Below are 15,752 nucleotides of genomic sequence, written 5' to 3'. Positions count from 1 at the left end.
CAAATTTTTTTTTATCCCACTCAGAGAAATTTAGTTGCGACTCAGAAATTTCAAATTTTTTTTTTTATAAAATTAAAATTCTGAGTCAAATTTTTTCTATGAAAATGTTGAGAAATCTTACCTAATAAAAAAATATTTTGAACTTCTCCTATTATATAAAATTGGAGAGTGATGTCTCACTAATTTTTCTTAAAAATAAATAAAAATAAAATAATAATAATAATTTCAAGGTTCTGTGAGTTTTTTTTAAATATTTTAAAAAATTAATTCACTTTTCAAACTATTATTATTTAAAAAATTGATCAATTCTCTAAATTATTATTTTTTTTTAAAATATTAAAAAAAAAAAAAAACTCCAAGGTTCCGTTCCGTATCGAATCTTGTTTGGTCAGCAGTCCACTACACTACACTCCGCTCAGTCGCTTTGTTGTCACCGTCTCCGATGAGCTTTAAAATTTGGTAAAGAACTTTCAAAACTCATGTCACCATTTCCACCATAAATTCCCTTAATTAGGCGCCAAACTTGTACACATATCATTCTCCGCTCAATCTCTCGAACTATTCGTTTACATAAATCGATTTTGCAGAGAAAGTGTAGTTGGAATACCGATCATCCATGGCGTTAAGGAGGAATCTCATCTCTCGAAGCCTTCAGGCCAAGCATTTGCACGGTCTCGCCGTCCGAACCTCTCTGGCGGCGCCGCCGGAGCTGCCTCCGTTCGATTACGTCCCCAAACCCTACAATGGACCCTCTGCCGATGAAGTACTGGCCAAGCGCAAGAAGTTTCTCGGCCCCTCTCTCTTCTACTATTACCAGAAGCCTGTAAGATTGCAATATACATACATATATATATATATATATATATGATTATTTGATGATTTGTAGATCAACTTATACTCAATTGGAAGGAAACAAACTTGTATATATATGTATGATATGTATTTGAAATGTTTTGTTGGATTAATACTTGCTGAAATCTGATCCAGTTTTTGTTATGTTAAATCTAAGATTTCGACTTTCGAATTGGTCATGATAGCAAAAGCATTCACATTTATTTGTTATTTATTTATTTATTTATTTTTACATTTTTGATCATTTGATCAAATTGTCCTAAAATCTTGTGTATCTCCTTGTGTGATTGAGTTAAAAGGGCTTTTCCAGAAGCACAAATTTTATTCTATTTGTTTCAATTTGAGATATGAAGCTTGTTTCTAACCTGAATGTTTTAGGGAGGTTGATTTAGGTTCTCTAATTACATGGTTCAGGAAATGGAATTTTGAATTTTAGTTACATATTAGGTGTCTCTTAGTAAGGGTATAAATCCTTAATGTTTGGTCTTTGATGCTTAAAAAGATAAAGAGTAGTAAGGTAAAATAAGTTTCAACTTCAAATACCCACTAACAAGTAGAGTTGCTAAAGTTGACGTAAAATATTGATGTTCATTATATTGAGTCTAAACCTATTTCAAAGATATATTTTAATTTAGCCCGGGTTTGGCTATCATTTTGGGGCTAAAAAAGCACAAAATGACAAAGTACACTAAATAAGCTAATAAGACAAAATCTTAGTAGCAGGAATCGTTCAACTTGCTCACGATTCTTCCTCAAAAGCGTGATTCTGCGCTTCTGACTCAGATTCGCAGAAGAATCGCGAGTTTGATGATAGAGAAACGCGAATCTGATCGCGGATCTGTCGTCTTCTCTTCCTCTCGATCGGTCTGCCCCTCCCTCTTCTCTCGATCTCGATCTCATGACTCGTCTCCTCTCTCCCTTGATCTCGTCTCCTCTCTCCCTCGATCTCGTCTCGTCCTCCTCTCGATCGATCGATCGATCGATCGATCGCCTCCTCCTCTTCACTCTCTGTCTCGCCTCTGTCTGAGCCTCTCTTCTCTCTTCTCTCTTCTCTCTTGTTTTTGTTTATTTTATTTTATTTTATATTTTATATTTTATTCAAATATTAAATGTATTTATAATTATTCTAATATATTTTCTATTTATTTATTTTACATTTATAAATATAAATAAATGTAATGGGTTATATATATATATATTAAGTTAATATTAATTTTTATATCCACAAAATAAATAGATTTTAATTCTAAGTAAAAACACAAAATAAAATATAATTTATAACAGTTTATGATAGTTATAATATATTTCAAATATTAATTGGAGAAAAAAAATTATATCTCACAATATTTTTATATATATTATTTAAAAATTATATATAAATTAAAAGTATTATCAATAAAAATAATATATAAGATAAAAAAATAAAAAGTATATTTAAATAAAACATAAATGTTGTTTATTAAATAAAATATAATAAATTTTATTCAAAAATAATGACAAGAGTTCTAAAAAATATCACTCCACTACTTTTATTTGTTATTCATTTAAAAAAAATATTTTTTATGTTGTATTTAATTAATTAAATATTACATAAAAATAAAAAATTTCTAACATATATATGTTAATTAATTTTTTTTTAAAAAAATGTTTATATAGATAAATTAAAAATATTTCAATAAAAATAATATATAAACGCTCCCAAATTACGACTCCTTTACATGGCCACGCTTCCCCGCCCCCGCTCCCGCTCCCGCTCCCGCTTCGTGCAACTAAGGACAAAATATCACATTCAACCGATAATTATTACAATTTTTTCTCACAAAAGTCAAAAAAGTAAAAAAATCCAAACCAAACGAGACTAAAAAAATCAGGCAAAAAAAATCCCAATACAAAAAAGTTGGCTATATTAGTCAATGCCAAACGAAGCTGGTTTGGTATACCTTTTAGTCATAGAGTACATGCCATATTTTTTGCTATGCCTGTGAGATATTAAATTTCCTTTTGTATTTCATAGAGTTTCATTCTTCAATCTGCACCGTTTGTTTACAATTTTTTTGTTACTGACAATTTCTGCTTCTAACTCTACATTGTATGCACAGCTGAATATTGTTGAAGGAAAGATGCAATATTTGTTTGATGAGAGTGGCAAGCGCTATCTTGATGCATTTGCTGGAATAGTTACCGTGTCTTGTGGTCATTGCCATCCTCAAATTTTGGATGCAATAGTGGAACAAAGCAAGCTTCTTCAGCATGCTACAACCATTTACCTACACCACGCCATAGCTGATTTTGGAGAGGCATTGGCATCTAAGATGCCCGGAAACCTAAAGGTTCATCCTTTAGAATCTAAATCTTGATATATTACTACCACTGTTTTTTTTTATATTTGTGGTAAGTATAGCTTGCATTTTCTACGCAAGTTAGATTTCTAATTTGAGGGTTATATCATCAAATGTTGAGAATTGATATTATTCTTATCTGATGTTTTTAAGATTCATCTGGGTAAAGTTTATGGACGATACGAGGGTAATTGATTACTCTCCCTTGCATTATTTTTGTTGCATTTCAATTTCATGGTGCAATATTGTCAATTTGTCAAGCAATGGGATGCATCCTGAAAGGTTCTGTTTTGTGAAGTTAGACTACAAAGAATGAATCTAAGATGGTTGGTTACCTTTTAAACTCAATTTGAAATGCAGGTTGTGTATTTTGTAAATTCTGGAACCGAAGCAAATGAATTAGCAATGCTAATGGCGCGACTATACAGTGGTAATCTTGGTATGATCGCCTTGAGGAATGCCTATCATGGTGGAAGTGCTGGTACAATTGGATTAACGGCTCTTAACACATGGAAGTACCCAATACCACAGGTCAGTTATCCATTAGAGCTTATAAAGATTCATAATTATTTGCAGTGTTTGGTTGCCAGCCATAATTTAAATTTTAATACATAAATTTTATGATATATTCATTGACTTGGTCAGCTGAACCTCAAAACATTTTTTTTCTTTTTTCTAATTTGTTCATAGTGTTTTTGCTTGAAAAATGGTTGACACGGCAACTTGGGTTGGCATATATATTGCCAATGAGATGCTTTTTATTCAATCATGAGACATTTGAACCTATGGCTTTAATGAATCATTTTTCTTCAGTTTGTTGATTTAGCTTGTGGTTTAGTTTTTCATTCTTTTCATAAAATTGAATTGCTTACATCTTTCTGTAAGAAAGGAAGCACTTGCCCTAGATCCAGCTCAACAAATACGACCCATTCCCCCCCTATCCCTCTAGATATTGCATTTTCTATTTGGTACACCAGCTTACCTTTTATTTTTCTACTTAACATAGATAAACGAATTTGACAGTAAAATTGTCCAAATAGTGTTGTGAAAGTTGAAGAATAATTTAAAATCTCACACGTTAAATTTAAATCTGTAGACCTGTTGATTTGTTTATACTTGCTTGTTTGAAATTTACATTAATTTAGTTATAAAACAGAAAAAGGTTCTTTAAGACTGTTTATTACAACAGATTACATTATACGCCAGCTATGGTATATTATAATACTGTTAAAATTGATGTATTTATTGATTGATATATATTGATATGTATTACAATGATTCATGATTCCTATATATAGAAGAGGGTGAGTGTGTAGTAGGTAAGGAGTAGGTGAAGTGGAGGTGGTAGTGGTGTAGTGGGTTAGGTTTAGTGGAGTAGGTGAGGTGGTAGTGGTGTAGTGGGTTAGGTTTAGTGGAGTAGGTTTAAGTGGGTGAAGTAGGTGGAGAGTAGGTGGATTTTAACAGCCCCCCGCAAACTCAAGGGGGATAGGAACTAACCAACTTGAGTTTGGAGAGAGTAACAAAACAAGAAAATACATAAAAATAAAAAGAGGATAAGAGACACTGTATGGTCGTGTCAGACCATTGGTGAAGACACTGGATGGTGGTGTCATAACGTTGTAGAGGACACTGTATGGGGGTGTCATAACCATGTAGAGGACACTGTATGGTGGTGTCATAACGGTGTAGAGGACACTGGATGGCGGTGTCAGACCAATGTAGAAGACAGTTTATGGGTTCATGTCGGACCGTTGTAGCAGACAATATTGTGACAGTTGTGGTGACAGTTTACGGAGTCTTGCTGGACCCTTGTAGAAACTAACCGGAATCAATGTCGGGACAGTTTACAGAGTCTTGTCGGACCCATGAAGGAGCTAACCGGAATCAATGTCGGGACAGTTTACAGAGTCTTGTCGGACCCTTAAAAAGTCGCACCCTCAAAAGGTGTGCCCAATCTTTCAAAAGGCGTGCCATCAAAAGGCGTGCCCAATCCATAAAAAGGCGTGCCATCAAAAGGCGCGCCACTTCATCAAAAGACGTGCCTGACAGAAAGCGTCGAGCCATCAAAAGGGGCGCCTGACACGCGACGATGCACGTGATTGACAGAGCGCGTGTCGGCCTCGTCGTCTCTGTCTTTATAAACCAAAGCGAAGTCTGAGGCTTGGAAGCATAACAAACCAGTTGAAACCTCTTCGTTCTCTGTAACATTCTGTAACCAACCCTTCTCTGAAACACTCAGCAACCCAAAAACATGGCTTCTTCTTCCCGTTCAGCTACCCAGAACATAGCCTCTTCTTCCCGTGGTCTGCTCACTCTCTTTCCCGACCTCAACGAGTCAACAAGAGAGATAACTGGTGTGGTGGCCTGTGAACCTCAACCAAACACCTCTGGTTTTGCTCCGTTGAACTTTCCGATGCGGTCGGTGGAGCAAAGAATGGCAGTGCAGTCGGATGTGGAAGCCAATCAGTATACATTGAAGTCATGTGTGGAAACCATTACTGCGGTTACAAACTTGTCGAACCGGCTGCAGAGTAGGGCAAATGAGGTGCAGCAATTAAACTCCCAGCTGGCTCTGCTCCAACGCATGTATAAGGATGCGCGAGCAGAGATAAGTGTGCTAAAGGCGGAAAATAAGGAGCTGAAGCGGAAGGCCACCGTGATGTTCCGTTTTGGAGGTCCGCCATATTCTGCAGTGGAGGAGCAGGGAGTAGTGATCATGCCCAGTGGAGTGGGAAACACGGAGGCAACACCTTCAAGGGCCGCCCAGGACGGAGGCAAGAAGAAAAGACCGGCGGAATAGGCGAAGAAGTGAGGTCGGTTGGTGGCCGGCTGCAGAAAAAAAAACAAAGCTGCTGTTGTGGTTTTTTTTTTTTTTTTTTGTGTAAAATTATGATCGGGGTTGATCCCTGAGATGAATAAAATATGGTTTGGTGTGCAATTGGTGTTGTTGGTTTGTAGAATAAGAAAAATAAAATAAAAAAAAATAGATAAAAGACAATATTTTTGGAAGGGTGAGTTGAGAAAAATCGGAGGAGGTTTGTTTTTTTTTTTTTTTTTTTTTTTTTTTTAACAAAAATATATATATATATATATTCTATATACTCTAGTGGGATGAATGATGGGTTGGAGGAAAAGATTTTATTTTTTTATTTTTTTTATGGGTTTGTGTGTGTGATGCTCTGGGAGAGATGATTATGTTGGAAAAAAAGAAGAGAGAGACTTGGGACCCTATGGGTTGTCAAAAAAGTAGAATAAAAAAAAAATGCACATGGGTTGGAAAGTAAAACAAAAGAGAGAGAGAGAGAGAGAGAGGTGTCTGAGGAGTGCCTTGACAGTGAAAGATGCGAAACATTCCAAGATTGCACCTGGGCCCGTCTAAAGTTTGAAGATTATTTTGCTAGCCGTGTGAAACAGTTGATTTTTACTTTCCCTGAAGATGCCGCAACCAGTACAGGGGCTCCATTTTGGTCGGCCCCTAATCGCTTCCCCAGCCACTGCAATTCTCCGTTACGGATCTCAGCCACCTGCAATTTATTCTGGCAGGGTCGAGACTACGGGCGGAGACATTTGGCATCCCGATTCCTGATTGGGCCAAGAACCCTAGGAAGTTGGCTGAAGCTGTTGAGAAAGTGATGGTCCAGTATTCCTGAAGTTGATAAACTGAAAGCCAAATTCATAGCTGGAAGGATTATCCCCGCAATTGCAACCTCCACAGCAATGGCCACTGGTCTCGTCTGTCTGGAGCTGTACAAGGTTCAAGATGGAGGACACAAAGTAGAGGACTATCGCAACACATTTGCCAACCTAGCACTCCCTCTGTTCTCCATGGATTTGCACCTAGGACATGGTATGATCTTGTCTGGTCTCTTGTCTGTTATTGTTTGATCATGATGATGATGATCATCAGCTTTGTTTGGATGATCATTTTTTGTTGTTTGTTGTTGTTGGTGTTGTCTGATTTGTACTGCGAGTGTTGTGCTAAATAGCTTGATGCCTTGTGCTCCTCCATGATGAACATCCGCCATGGAGAGAGAGAGAAAATGTTGAGAGAGAGCAGCGAAGTGAAGGTATGGGTAGAGGTCCGGCGGGCGGCCAAGGCGAGGCTGCCGCCCGCCGGTGAAGCAGAATTACTAGCTTCTCAACCTGGCTCTGATACCATGTTAAAATTGATGTATTTATTGATTGATATATATTGATATGTATTACAATGATTCATGATTCCTATATATAGAAGAGGGTGAGTGTGTAGTAGGTAAGGAGTAGGTGAAGTGGAGGTGGTAGTGGTGTAGTGGGTTAGGTTTAGTGGAGTAGGTGAGGTGGTAGTGGTGTAGTGGGTTAGGTTTAGTGGAGTAGGTTTAAGTGGGTGAAGTAGGTGGAGAGTAGGTGGATTTTAACAAATACAGTACTTCCAGGTTTGGAAGCGTCAAACCATAGGGCCTTTCAGATACTTTCTTTTGAAAAATGCAGTCCAAAGTCTGACTTCCTCTTATTGACTAGGTCAACTTCATACGAAAAGCCTTGGAATGATCTTGAAAATGCCTTGTAGTAGGGGGACCCAAAAACCCTCTGAATAGGTAGGCGCGTAGTATAAAAAGATATCCAGTGACGTTTTCTTTCATCTTCATCACCACCCCCACCAAAAGGTGTATATAGGCATCAAGGAGAGATCATGTTTTTAAGCAAAATAAGCTGCCCTCCACTGGATAACAATGCTTTTGTCTTCTACCTGGCTACCATTTTTTTTTTTTTTTTTAATACTCTATGCCTGTATAGACATCTCAACAAACTCATGTGGACACTCCTCAGCCCAAGGGCAATCTCTCAAATACACATTAAGATGTTGACTCGTTTTTCTTTACTTTGTTGATTCCTCTCAATGAGTTTCACTACCTGCGCTCCTTTGTAACTTGTTGGTGCCATTATAACAATAGTAACAAATGCTATTTTGAGAACAATGGTGATCACTGATGACACATATGGTTATTTATAGAACATTTCCAATAAGATTTGATTGACTTATGAAATATTCTTTTTATTCTTTCAGAAATTTCCTAATAATAAACGAAGTCACAAATATATATGTATGCATATACATATATAGTAGGATATAATTGCTAGTCCTGATATTCAACTGCAACTTGTTACAATTATCCTAGAAAAGCAACATGGAATTTATGCCAGAGAGAGAGAGAGAGAGAGAGAGAGAGATCATGAATTTGTAGTGCCTTCTCTTTTTTTTAAAATGTTGTGGATTTTTTAATCCATTCAGATATTTACCTTTTGTATAAAGAATTATATATCTGAAGGGACATGCAGAATATTCAAAGCTGAAATCATGTACTGAGTCTCCATCATATAGTATCTTACCATAGAATCATCATGAAGCACTCTTTGGTAATTTGCAAAGTACAGTTAGACATGCCAATCATTCTGTGATTTCTCTTTGATTACTGTGGAACTTTCCAGGGTGAAATTCATCATGTTATGAATCCAGACCCATATCGTGGAACATTTGGTTCTGACGCCAGTCACTATGCTAAAGAAGTACAAGATCACATTGATTATGGTACTTCAGGAAAAGTTGCAGGTTTTATTGCTGAAACCATTCAGGTTAGTGATAATTACTTCTCTAAGGAGGTACACAAAATTGAGTTTCTTGACCACATCAACTGGGGCACCTCTAATTTCACATCGATTTATTCCGGAAAATGCTAGGGAGTTGGCGGAGCTGTTGAACTAGCACCTGGATATCTGAAATTAGTTTATGACATGGTGCGCAAGGCTGGTGGGGTCTGTATCGCTGATGAAGTGCAAACTGGATTTGGTCGTACGGGAAGCCATTACTGGGGTTTTGAAACACAGGGTGCCATTCCTGATATAGTCACCATGGCAAAGGTCTTTTATTATCACAAGTGGTTTTAAATCTCTATCTTAATTCTGAAAGCATAGCTTGTTCCAGTGTGCATTTAGCTTTCATCTCAGTGTTATTTTATTTTATTTTATTTTTTATTAGTATAAATCTTCTGCCTTGACTTTTGAATTTCACAAATTGTGATTACCAGGGTATTGGCAATGGATTGCCTTTAGGAGCAGTTGTGACAACGCCAGAAATAGCTAGTGTGATGGCTCAGAAGATACAATTTAACACCTTTGGTGGGAACCCTGTATGTTCTGCTGGTGGACTTGCAGTGCTCAGAGTGCTTGATAAGGAGAAGCGTCAACAGCATTGTTCTGATGTTGGTTCCCATTTGATTGGGCGTTTGAGCAATCTTCAGCAAAAACATGAAAGTAATTTCCATTCAAGTTGCCATCTTGGAGTTTCTTCTCTAATTTTTCTTTAGATGCTTATTTGCAATATTCTTGACCCTAACAAAGAAAAGAATTCAGAATGCAAATCAATGACATGGGTTTTTCTTTTTCCCTTGGGGGCTGGTTACATAGGAGGCTGTAGCCTGGGGAGTTGGGAGTCTTATCTGTAGCAAGGCTTAAACCCTTGACCTCCTAGTGAGGAGGATGTCTTGTGCTGGTGAGGTACAAGGGTTCTAGCCAACTGGTCTAGCCTCATTTAGTTCATAGGTCCAACAATGTATATCAAGCTATCTATCATCCTCCCTCAAGTAACCATGTCTTGTATGTGGAGATGCAGACATCCATTCATAGAGAGAAGAAAGAATGTAAACAAGGACCAAATGCAAATGGAGTGACTTGAATCGAACACCTCCCTAACTTGAATTCTAATACCATGTTAGATCACCACTAGTTCCAAAAGCTTAAATTGTTAGGAATGGACCCAACAAAATATATCAAGCTATCCAATAATTTGATAGGTCATGGCAAGCATATTGATATTTATTTCCTACATCAAGCTAAAGGGAATTGCATAACATTTGGTTATCATCACATAATGTCCTTCAATATTGTCCCTTAAGTGTTATTGCGCTTCTTGTACGCATCAAGCATTTACTCAATTAGAATTTGGCTTGTTCTAAGTTGATTCAATGGCACCCTTAATAGGAGTCTGTGGCATATTAGTCTTGATGTGTTTCTGAGCTAGTTCCTTTTCTTCTTTTTTTCCATCCTTTATTAGTTACTTTATAGTTTATGTTCTATGAATACACCTCAATATAGAACCCTCTGTTTAGTTGAACTCAGCTATGAATTCGCCTATCTGTTTAATTGGACTCAGCTCTCCTGACTATCCTATCTCTTTAACTCATCCAAAGAACTTAACTCTTATGTCTGCCTAAACGGATAGTTTATGTTCTGTTAAAACCTATCACCTACTTCACCCACTTAAACCTACTCCACTAAACCTAACCCACTACACCACTACCACCTCACCTACTCCACTAAACCTAACCCACTACACCACTACCACCTCCATTTCACCTACTCCTTACCTACTACACACTTACCCTCTTCTATATATAGGAATCATGAATCATTGTAAAAAATATATCAATATATCAATCAATAATACATCAATTTTAACATGGTATCAGAGCGGGTTTAGAACCTAATATTTTTGCTTCCCCGGCGGGCGGCAACCTCACCTTAGCCGCCCGCCGGACCTCAACCTAGTCCGCTAAGATTTTTTTTACACATACCTCGCCAGAGCAAAACCTCCAAAAGCCCTACCCTTCGCCGCCCACCACCGCCGTTGACGGCAGCGCAACCAGCACTCATCTCCTTCCAATCTAACCAACTAAGAATCTCTTACAATGGCTGCGGCCGGAGGGGCTTCTTCGGACGTGACCGAAGGACCAGTTCTCAGCGCAGTGTTCGCTGAGTTCCTAGCCACACTCCTCTTCCTCTACGTCACTGTCGCCACAGTCATCGGTCACAAGAAGCAAACCGGACCATGCGACGGCGTCGGAATCCTCGGCATCGCATGGTCCTTCGGCGGCATGATCTTCGTCCTCGTCTACTGCACCGCTAGCATCGCATGGTCCTTCAATGGCATGAGCTTTGGTGCTGCTGTTATCTACAACAATCCACAAGTCTGGGTTCAACATTGGATCTTCTGGGTTGGACCATTTGTGGGAGCCATGGCAGCTGCCGCATACCATAAGTAAAACAAAAAACAAAAAAAAGAGCTGCTGCCATTCAAGCTTTGGAATCTTTCCGCAGCAACCCCACCCACTCAAAAAAAAAAAAAAAAAGAGAGAGAACCAGAGAGAGAGAGAGAGAGAATAACCCAAAAGAAAAAGCAAAAAGAGTTGCCTGATCTCTTCATCTCTCTTTCACTTCCCGTGGTCTCCCACGTGGTCTCACCCAGCTTTTCTTTTTTTTTTCACCCACCCACCCCACTCACCTTTCTTTTCTTTTAATATATATATATCTATCTATATATATGTTTATTCTAATATCTTGCCCAGCCTCTATCCACTATCTATATATATGTTTATTCTAATATCTTGCCCAGCCTATATCCACTTTTGCACAACCCCATGTCTTTTTCTTTCACCTTAGTTTTAATTTTTTTTGTTTTTCTATTATTCTTTATGCTCCCTATTGTGTCATTCTTGATGTACGATTTGCCCAAAATACAAAACAAACAAATAAACTTAACAAAACTTAAAACAAAAAAAAAACACTCGTTTTATTCATGACAGGGTCCAACCCCGATCGCATTTTTACACCAAAAACAAACAAAAAAAAAAAACAAAAAACACAAAAAAAAAAAATATATATATATATTTCCAAACACCATTGCTGTTTTTTTCACAAATCCGTATAGAACCCATCTTTCATTTTGATTTCACATTTATTCTTATTATTTCTTTCTTTATTTTTCTTACACCTTATTTTTAAATTCCATTCATACCATATAGCTTTGCACACCAAACCATCTTTTATTCATCTTAGGGATCAACCCCGTTCACAATTTTACACAAAAAAAAAAAAAAATTAAAAATTAAAAATATAAAAAAAAAAAAAAAACATCCACAGGCAGGATTTTCTTCTCTACTCTGCCGCCGGTCTCTTCTTCTTGCCTCCGTCCTGGACGGCCCTTGACGGTGTTGCCTCCGTGTTTCCTAGACCACCAAGCACATTCACTCCCCCCTGCTCCTCCACTGCAGCATATGGCGGACCTCCAAATCGGAACATAACGGTGGCCTTCCGCTTCAGTTCCTTGTTTTCCGCCTTTAGCACACTTATCTCTGCTCGCGCATCCTTATACATGCGTTGGAGCAGAGCCAGTTGGGCGTTTAACTGCTGCACCTCATTTGTCCTACTCTGCAGCCGGTGCGACAAGTTTGTGACCGTAGTCATGGTTTCCACACATGACTTCAATGTATACTGATTGGCCTCCACATCCGACTGCACTGCCATTCTTTGCTCCACAGACCGCATAGGAAAGTTCAACGGAGCAAACTCCGGGGCGCTTGGTTGAGGTTCCAGTGCTACCGCACCAGTTATCTCTCTTGTTGACTCGTTGAGGTCGGGAAAGAGAGTGAGCAGACCGCGGGAAGACGAAGCCATTTTTCTGGGCAACAGAGTATTACAGAGTATCTTTCTCAGCAAAACGAAGAATTTTTCAGAGGTTTCTCTCAGTTTTTCTGTCTCAGCTTCTGCCTCAGCCTCAGCCTCCGTCTTTGTTAAATAGCCGAGGCAGCCACGCGTATCGCGCGCCACTTGACGCCAGACGACAAACGGGCGCGCCAGCCAAGGCACTCACGTGCCTCGCCATCATATCTGGCACGCCTTTTTATGGATTGGGCACGCCTTTTGATGGCACACCTTTTGAAAGATTGGGCACACCTTTTGAGGGTGCGACTTTTTAAGGGTCCGACAAGACTCTGTAAATTGTCCCGACATTGATTCCGGTTAGCTCCTTCATGGGTCCGACAAGACTCTGTAAACTGTCCCGACATTGATTCCGGTTAGCTCCTTCATGGGTCCGACAAGACTCTGTAAACTGTCCCGACATTGATTTCGGTTAGTTTCTACAAGGGTTCAGCAAGACTCGTAAACTGTCACAACAACTATCACAACATTGTCTGCTACAACGGTCCGACATGTCCCCATAAACTGTCTTCTACATCGGTCTGACACAACCATCCAGTGTCCTCTACAACGTTATGACACCACCATACAGTGTCTTCACCATCGGTCTGACACGACCATACAGTGTCTCCTATCCTCTTTTCTTTTATGTATTCGTCTATTTTCTTGTTTTGTTACTCTCTCCAAACTCAAGTTGGCTAGTTCCTATCCGCCTTGAGTTTGCGGACGGCTGTTAAAACCTATCACCTACTTCACCCACTTAAACCTACTCCACTAAACCTAACCCACTACACCACTACCACCTCCACTTCACCTACTCCTTACCTACTACACACTCACCCTCTTCTATATATAGGAATCATGAATCATTGTAAAAAATATATCAATATATCAATCAATAATACATCAATTTTAACATGTTCCATGAATTCACCTCAATATAGAACCCTCTGTTTAGTTGAACTCAGCTATGAATTCACCAATCTGTTTAATTGGACTCAGCTCTCCTAACTATCTTATCTCTTTAACTCATCCAAAGAACTTGACACTTATGTCTGCCTAAACGGAGGAAGCAGAACATTGTCTCTGACATCACTGAAAAGATCAGTGTTTGATGAATAAGAGGTAGTGGGTTAGGTCACAGATTGCTTCCCTGACAGTTCAAAAAATTATGATTGTGATAATAGTTTTACATGAATAATATGATTTACTCACCCAAAATGCGTGTTATTTTGAATTCAGAATGATTAGTATTAAAGATGTTCCTTCACATATTTATTTGTTTTGATCTCATACTTAGTTATTGGAGATGTGAGAGGCCGGGGCTTGATGGTAGGTATAGAACTTGTGACCGATAGAAAAGAGAAGACTCCTGCCAAGGCAGAAACTGCAGTTCTATTTGAGAAACTTAGAGGTATGCGTGCACCTTTCTGCACCCTTCTGAAACTGTAATTTACTATAATTTTCATTGAATTTCTTCTCCAAATCCTGATCATTTACTTATTCTTGAATGAAGAGCTCGGTGTTCTAGTTGGAAAAGGGGGACTACATGGAAATGTCTTCAGAATAAAGCCACCTATGTGTTTCAACAAATATGATGCAGGTACTCCATCTGTCTCACAATGTTTTCTGGAAAGTCAAAACATGAACCAGAATATGAAAACACAAGCAAGGGAATTTTGATCTTCTTAATGTTTGATTTTTTTTTGTTTTTTGTTTTTGTTCTTTGCTCAGATTTCCTGGTTGATGCTTTGGACTATGCCATATCTAAGTTGTGAGAAGATATGCTCTACCGGCCAGTCTGACAATCTTCTTGCACTTGTTTCAAAGTGAATCTTGGGAAAACTAGAAGTCAAGGAGATGAAAAACTATTGCTTGTTCTATGTTTCCTTGAGTTCTAAATGGGTGGAAAATAAAATTTTAGCTCTGAATAAGAATATCAACTTTTCTGGAATTGAAGATGTTCATTTGTGCGGACCTAATGCAAAGTTGAAAAAAATGTATTTGGACCACATCCCATTAGGTTAAGGCATGCCAATGAATTTAGTTTACCTACAATGGCTACTCGACAAAATTTATATTCACATGATCAAGCTCTCAATAATCTGATTTCATATAATGTTAGAATGGTTAACAGATCACTATCTTGGCAACTAACTCTATCAACATTGACCCAAGGATGGTCCTCCTTTTGCCGGTTTTACTCACCTACTGGTATTTTGAATTTTAATTCAACCTTAGGTCGCTCCGTTCGCAGCTCAAATTGCAACTCATATGATCTCATCTACAGATTGCTCCCTTTGTGGCTTGAATCATAAAATCAAACCTCATGTTATCTCATACTTGTCGTGGGTGTTAGTTTTGATACCAAATAATATAAATATCTAAATATAATTCACTCTTGAAATTGAGCTTACAAGAGAAGGGTGTTCAATAGATTTATATTCACATAGTTACACTCACTTTTACTATTATCATTACTATTATGTAGGATAACGTCGGGATCTTAACACGCTGAAATTTCTATGATATGTTACTAGGATTAGAAGTTTCGTAAATAAAAAAATTGGAGCCAAAGCAAAGTTAGGAGTAAATCACAACTATGATGTCAACCTTTGTAATACCAACAAAACACTTTCAAAGAGAAATAAAAGTAAAAGAAAAGAAAGGAATAAAAAATACTAAAATGTTAGGTGGTGTTTGTTTGGAATGATTCAAGCATAAGATAGGACTAATAGTCCATCCGGACTAATAGTCTGTAATAGTCCATCCGGACTAATAGTCTGTTGTTTGATTGAAATTTTTTACACCGAATTATGAATCCCAAATCTATGAGATTATTCAATCCCATTGGGTGGGGGGGGGAGGGGGAACACAATTCATAGAATAATTCATCTCATGGGATTAGGTCGGACTATGTATCTCAAATCTATGATATTATTCTATCCCATGGGGTGGGAGTGAAACACAATTCATAGAATAATTCATCTCATGGGATTAGGTCGGACTATGTATCTCAAATCTATGATATTATTCTATCCCATGGGGTGG

At 38.1% G+C, this 15,752-nt stretch overlaps 1 protein-coding gene across 2 annotated transcripts; it reads left to right on the top strand.

Moving 5' to 3' along the window:
- Positions 1-338: 338 nt before the first annotated feature.
- Positions 339-14,785, top strand: AGT2 (alanine:glyoxylate aminotransferase 2). Of its 2 annotated transcripts, XM_028221947.2 has the most exons (10): positions 339-459; positions 588-823; positions 2,952-3,182; positions 3,552-3,722; positions 8,658-8,801; positions 8,907-9,086; positions 9,254-9,479; positions 14,002-14,115; positions 14,218-14,304; positions 14,436-14,785. In XM_028221947.2, the coding sequence occupies exons 2-10, from the start codon at positions 617-619 to the stop codon at positions 14,477-14,479; spliced, it is 1,404 nt and encodes a 467-aa protein (XP_028077748.2). In that variant the 5' UTR covers positions 339-459; positions 588-616; the 3' UTR covers positions 14,480-14,785. The 2 variants fall into 2 exon arrangements, with proteins under 2 accessions (XP_028077748.2, XP_028077747.2); XM_028221946.2 differs by having other exon boundaries at positions 365-823.
- Positions 14,786-15,752: the final 967 nt, after the last annotated feature.

The sequence above is a fragment of the Camellia sinensis genome, chromosome 1 (assembly GCF_055761805.1).
Source record: "Camellia sinensis isolate YWXY chromosome 1, ASM5576180v1, whole genome shotgun sequence".
In the NCBI taxonomy this organism is placed as follows: Eukaryota; Viridiplantae; Streptophyta; class Magnoliopsida; order Ericales; family Theaceae; genus Camellia; species Camellia sinensis.
The sequence above is the reverse complement of the archived record's forward strand: the minus strand, read 5'-3'. Positions and strand labels throughout refer to the sequence as shown.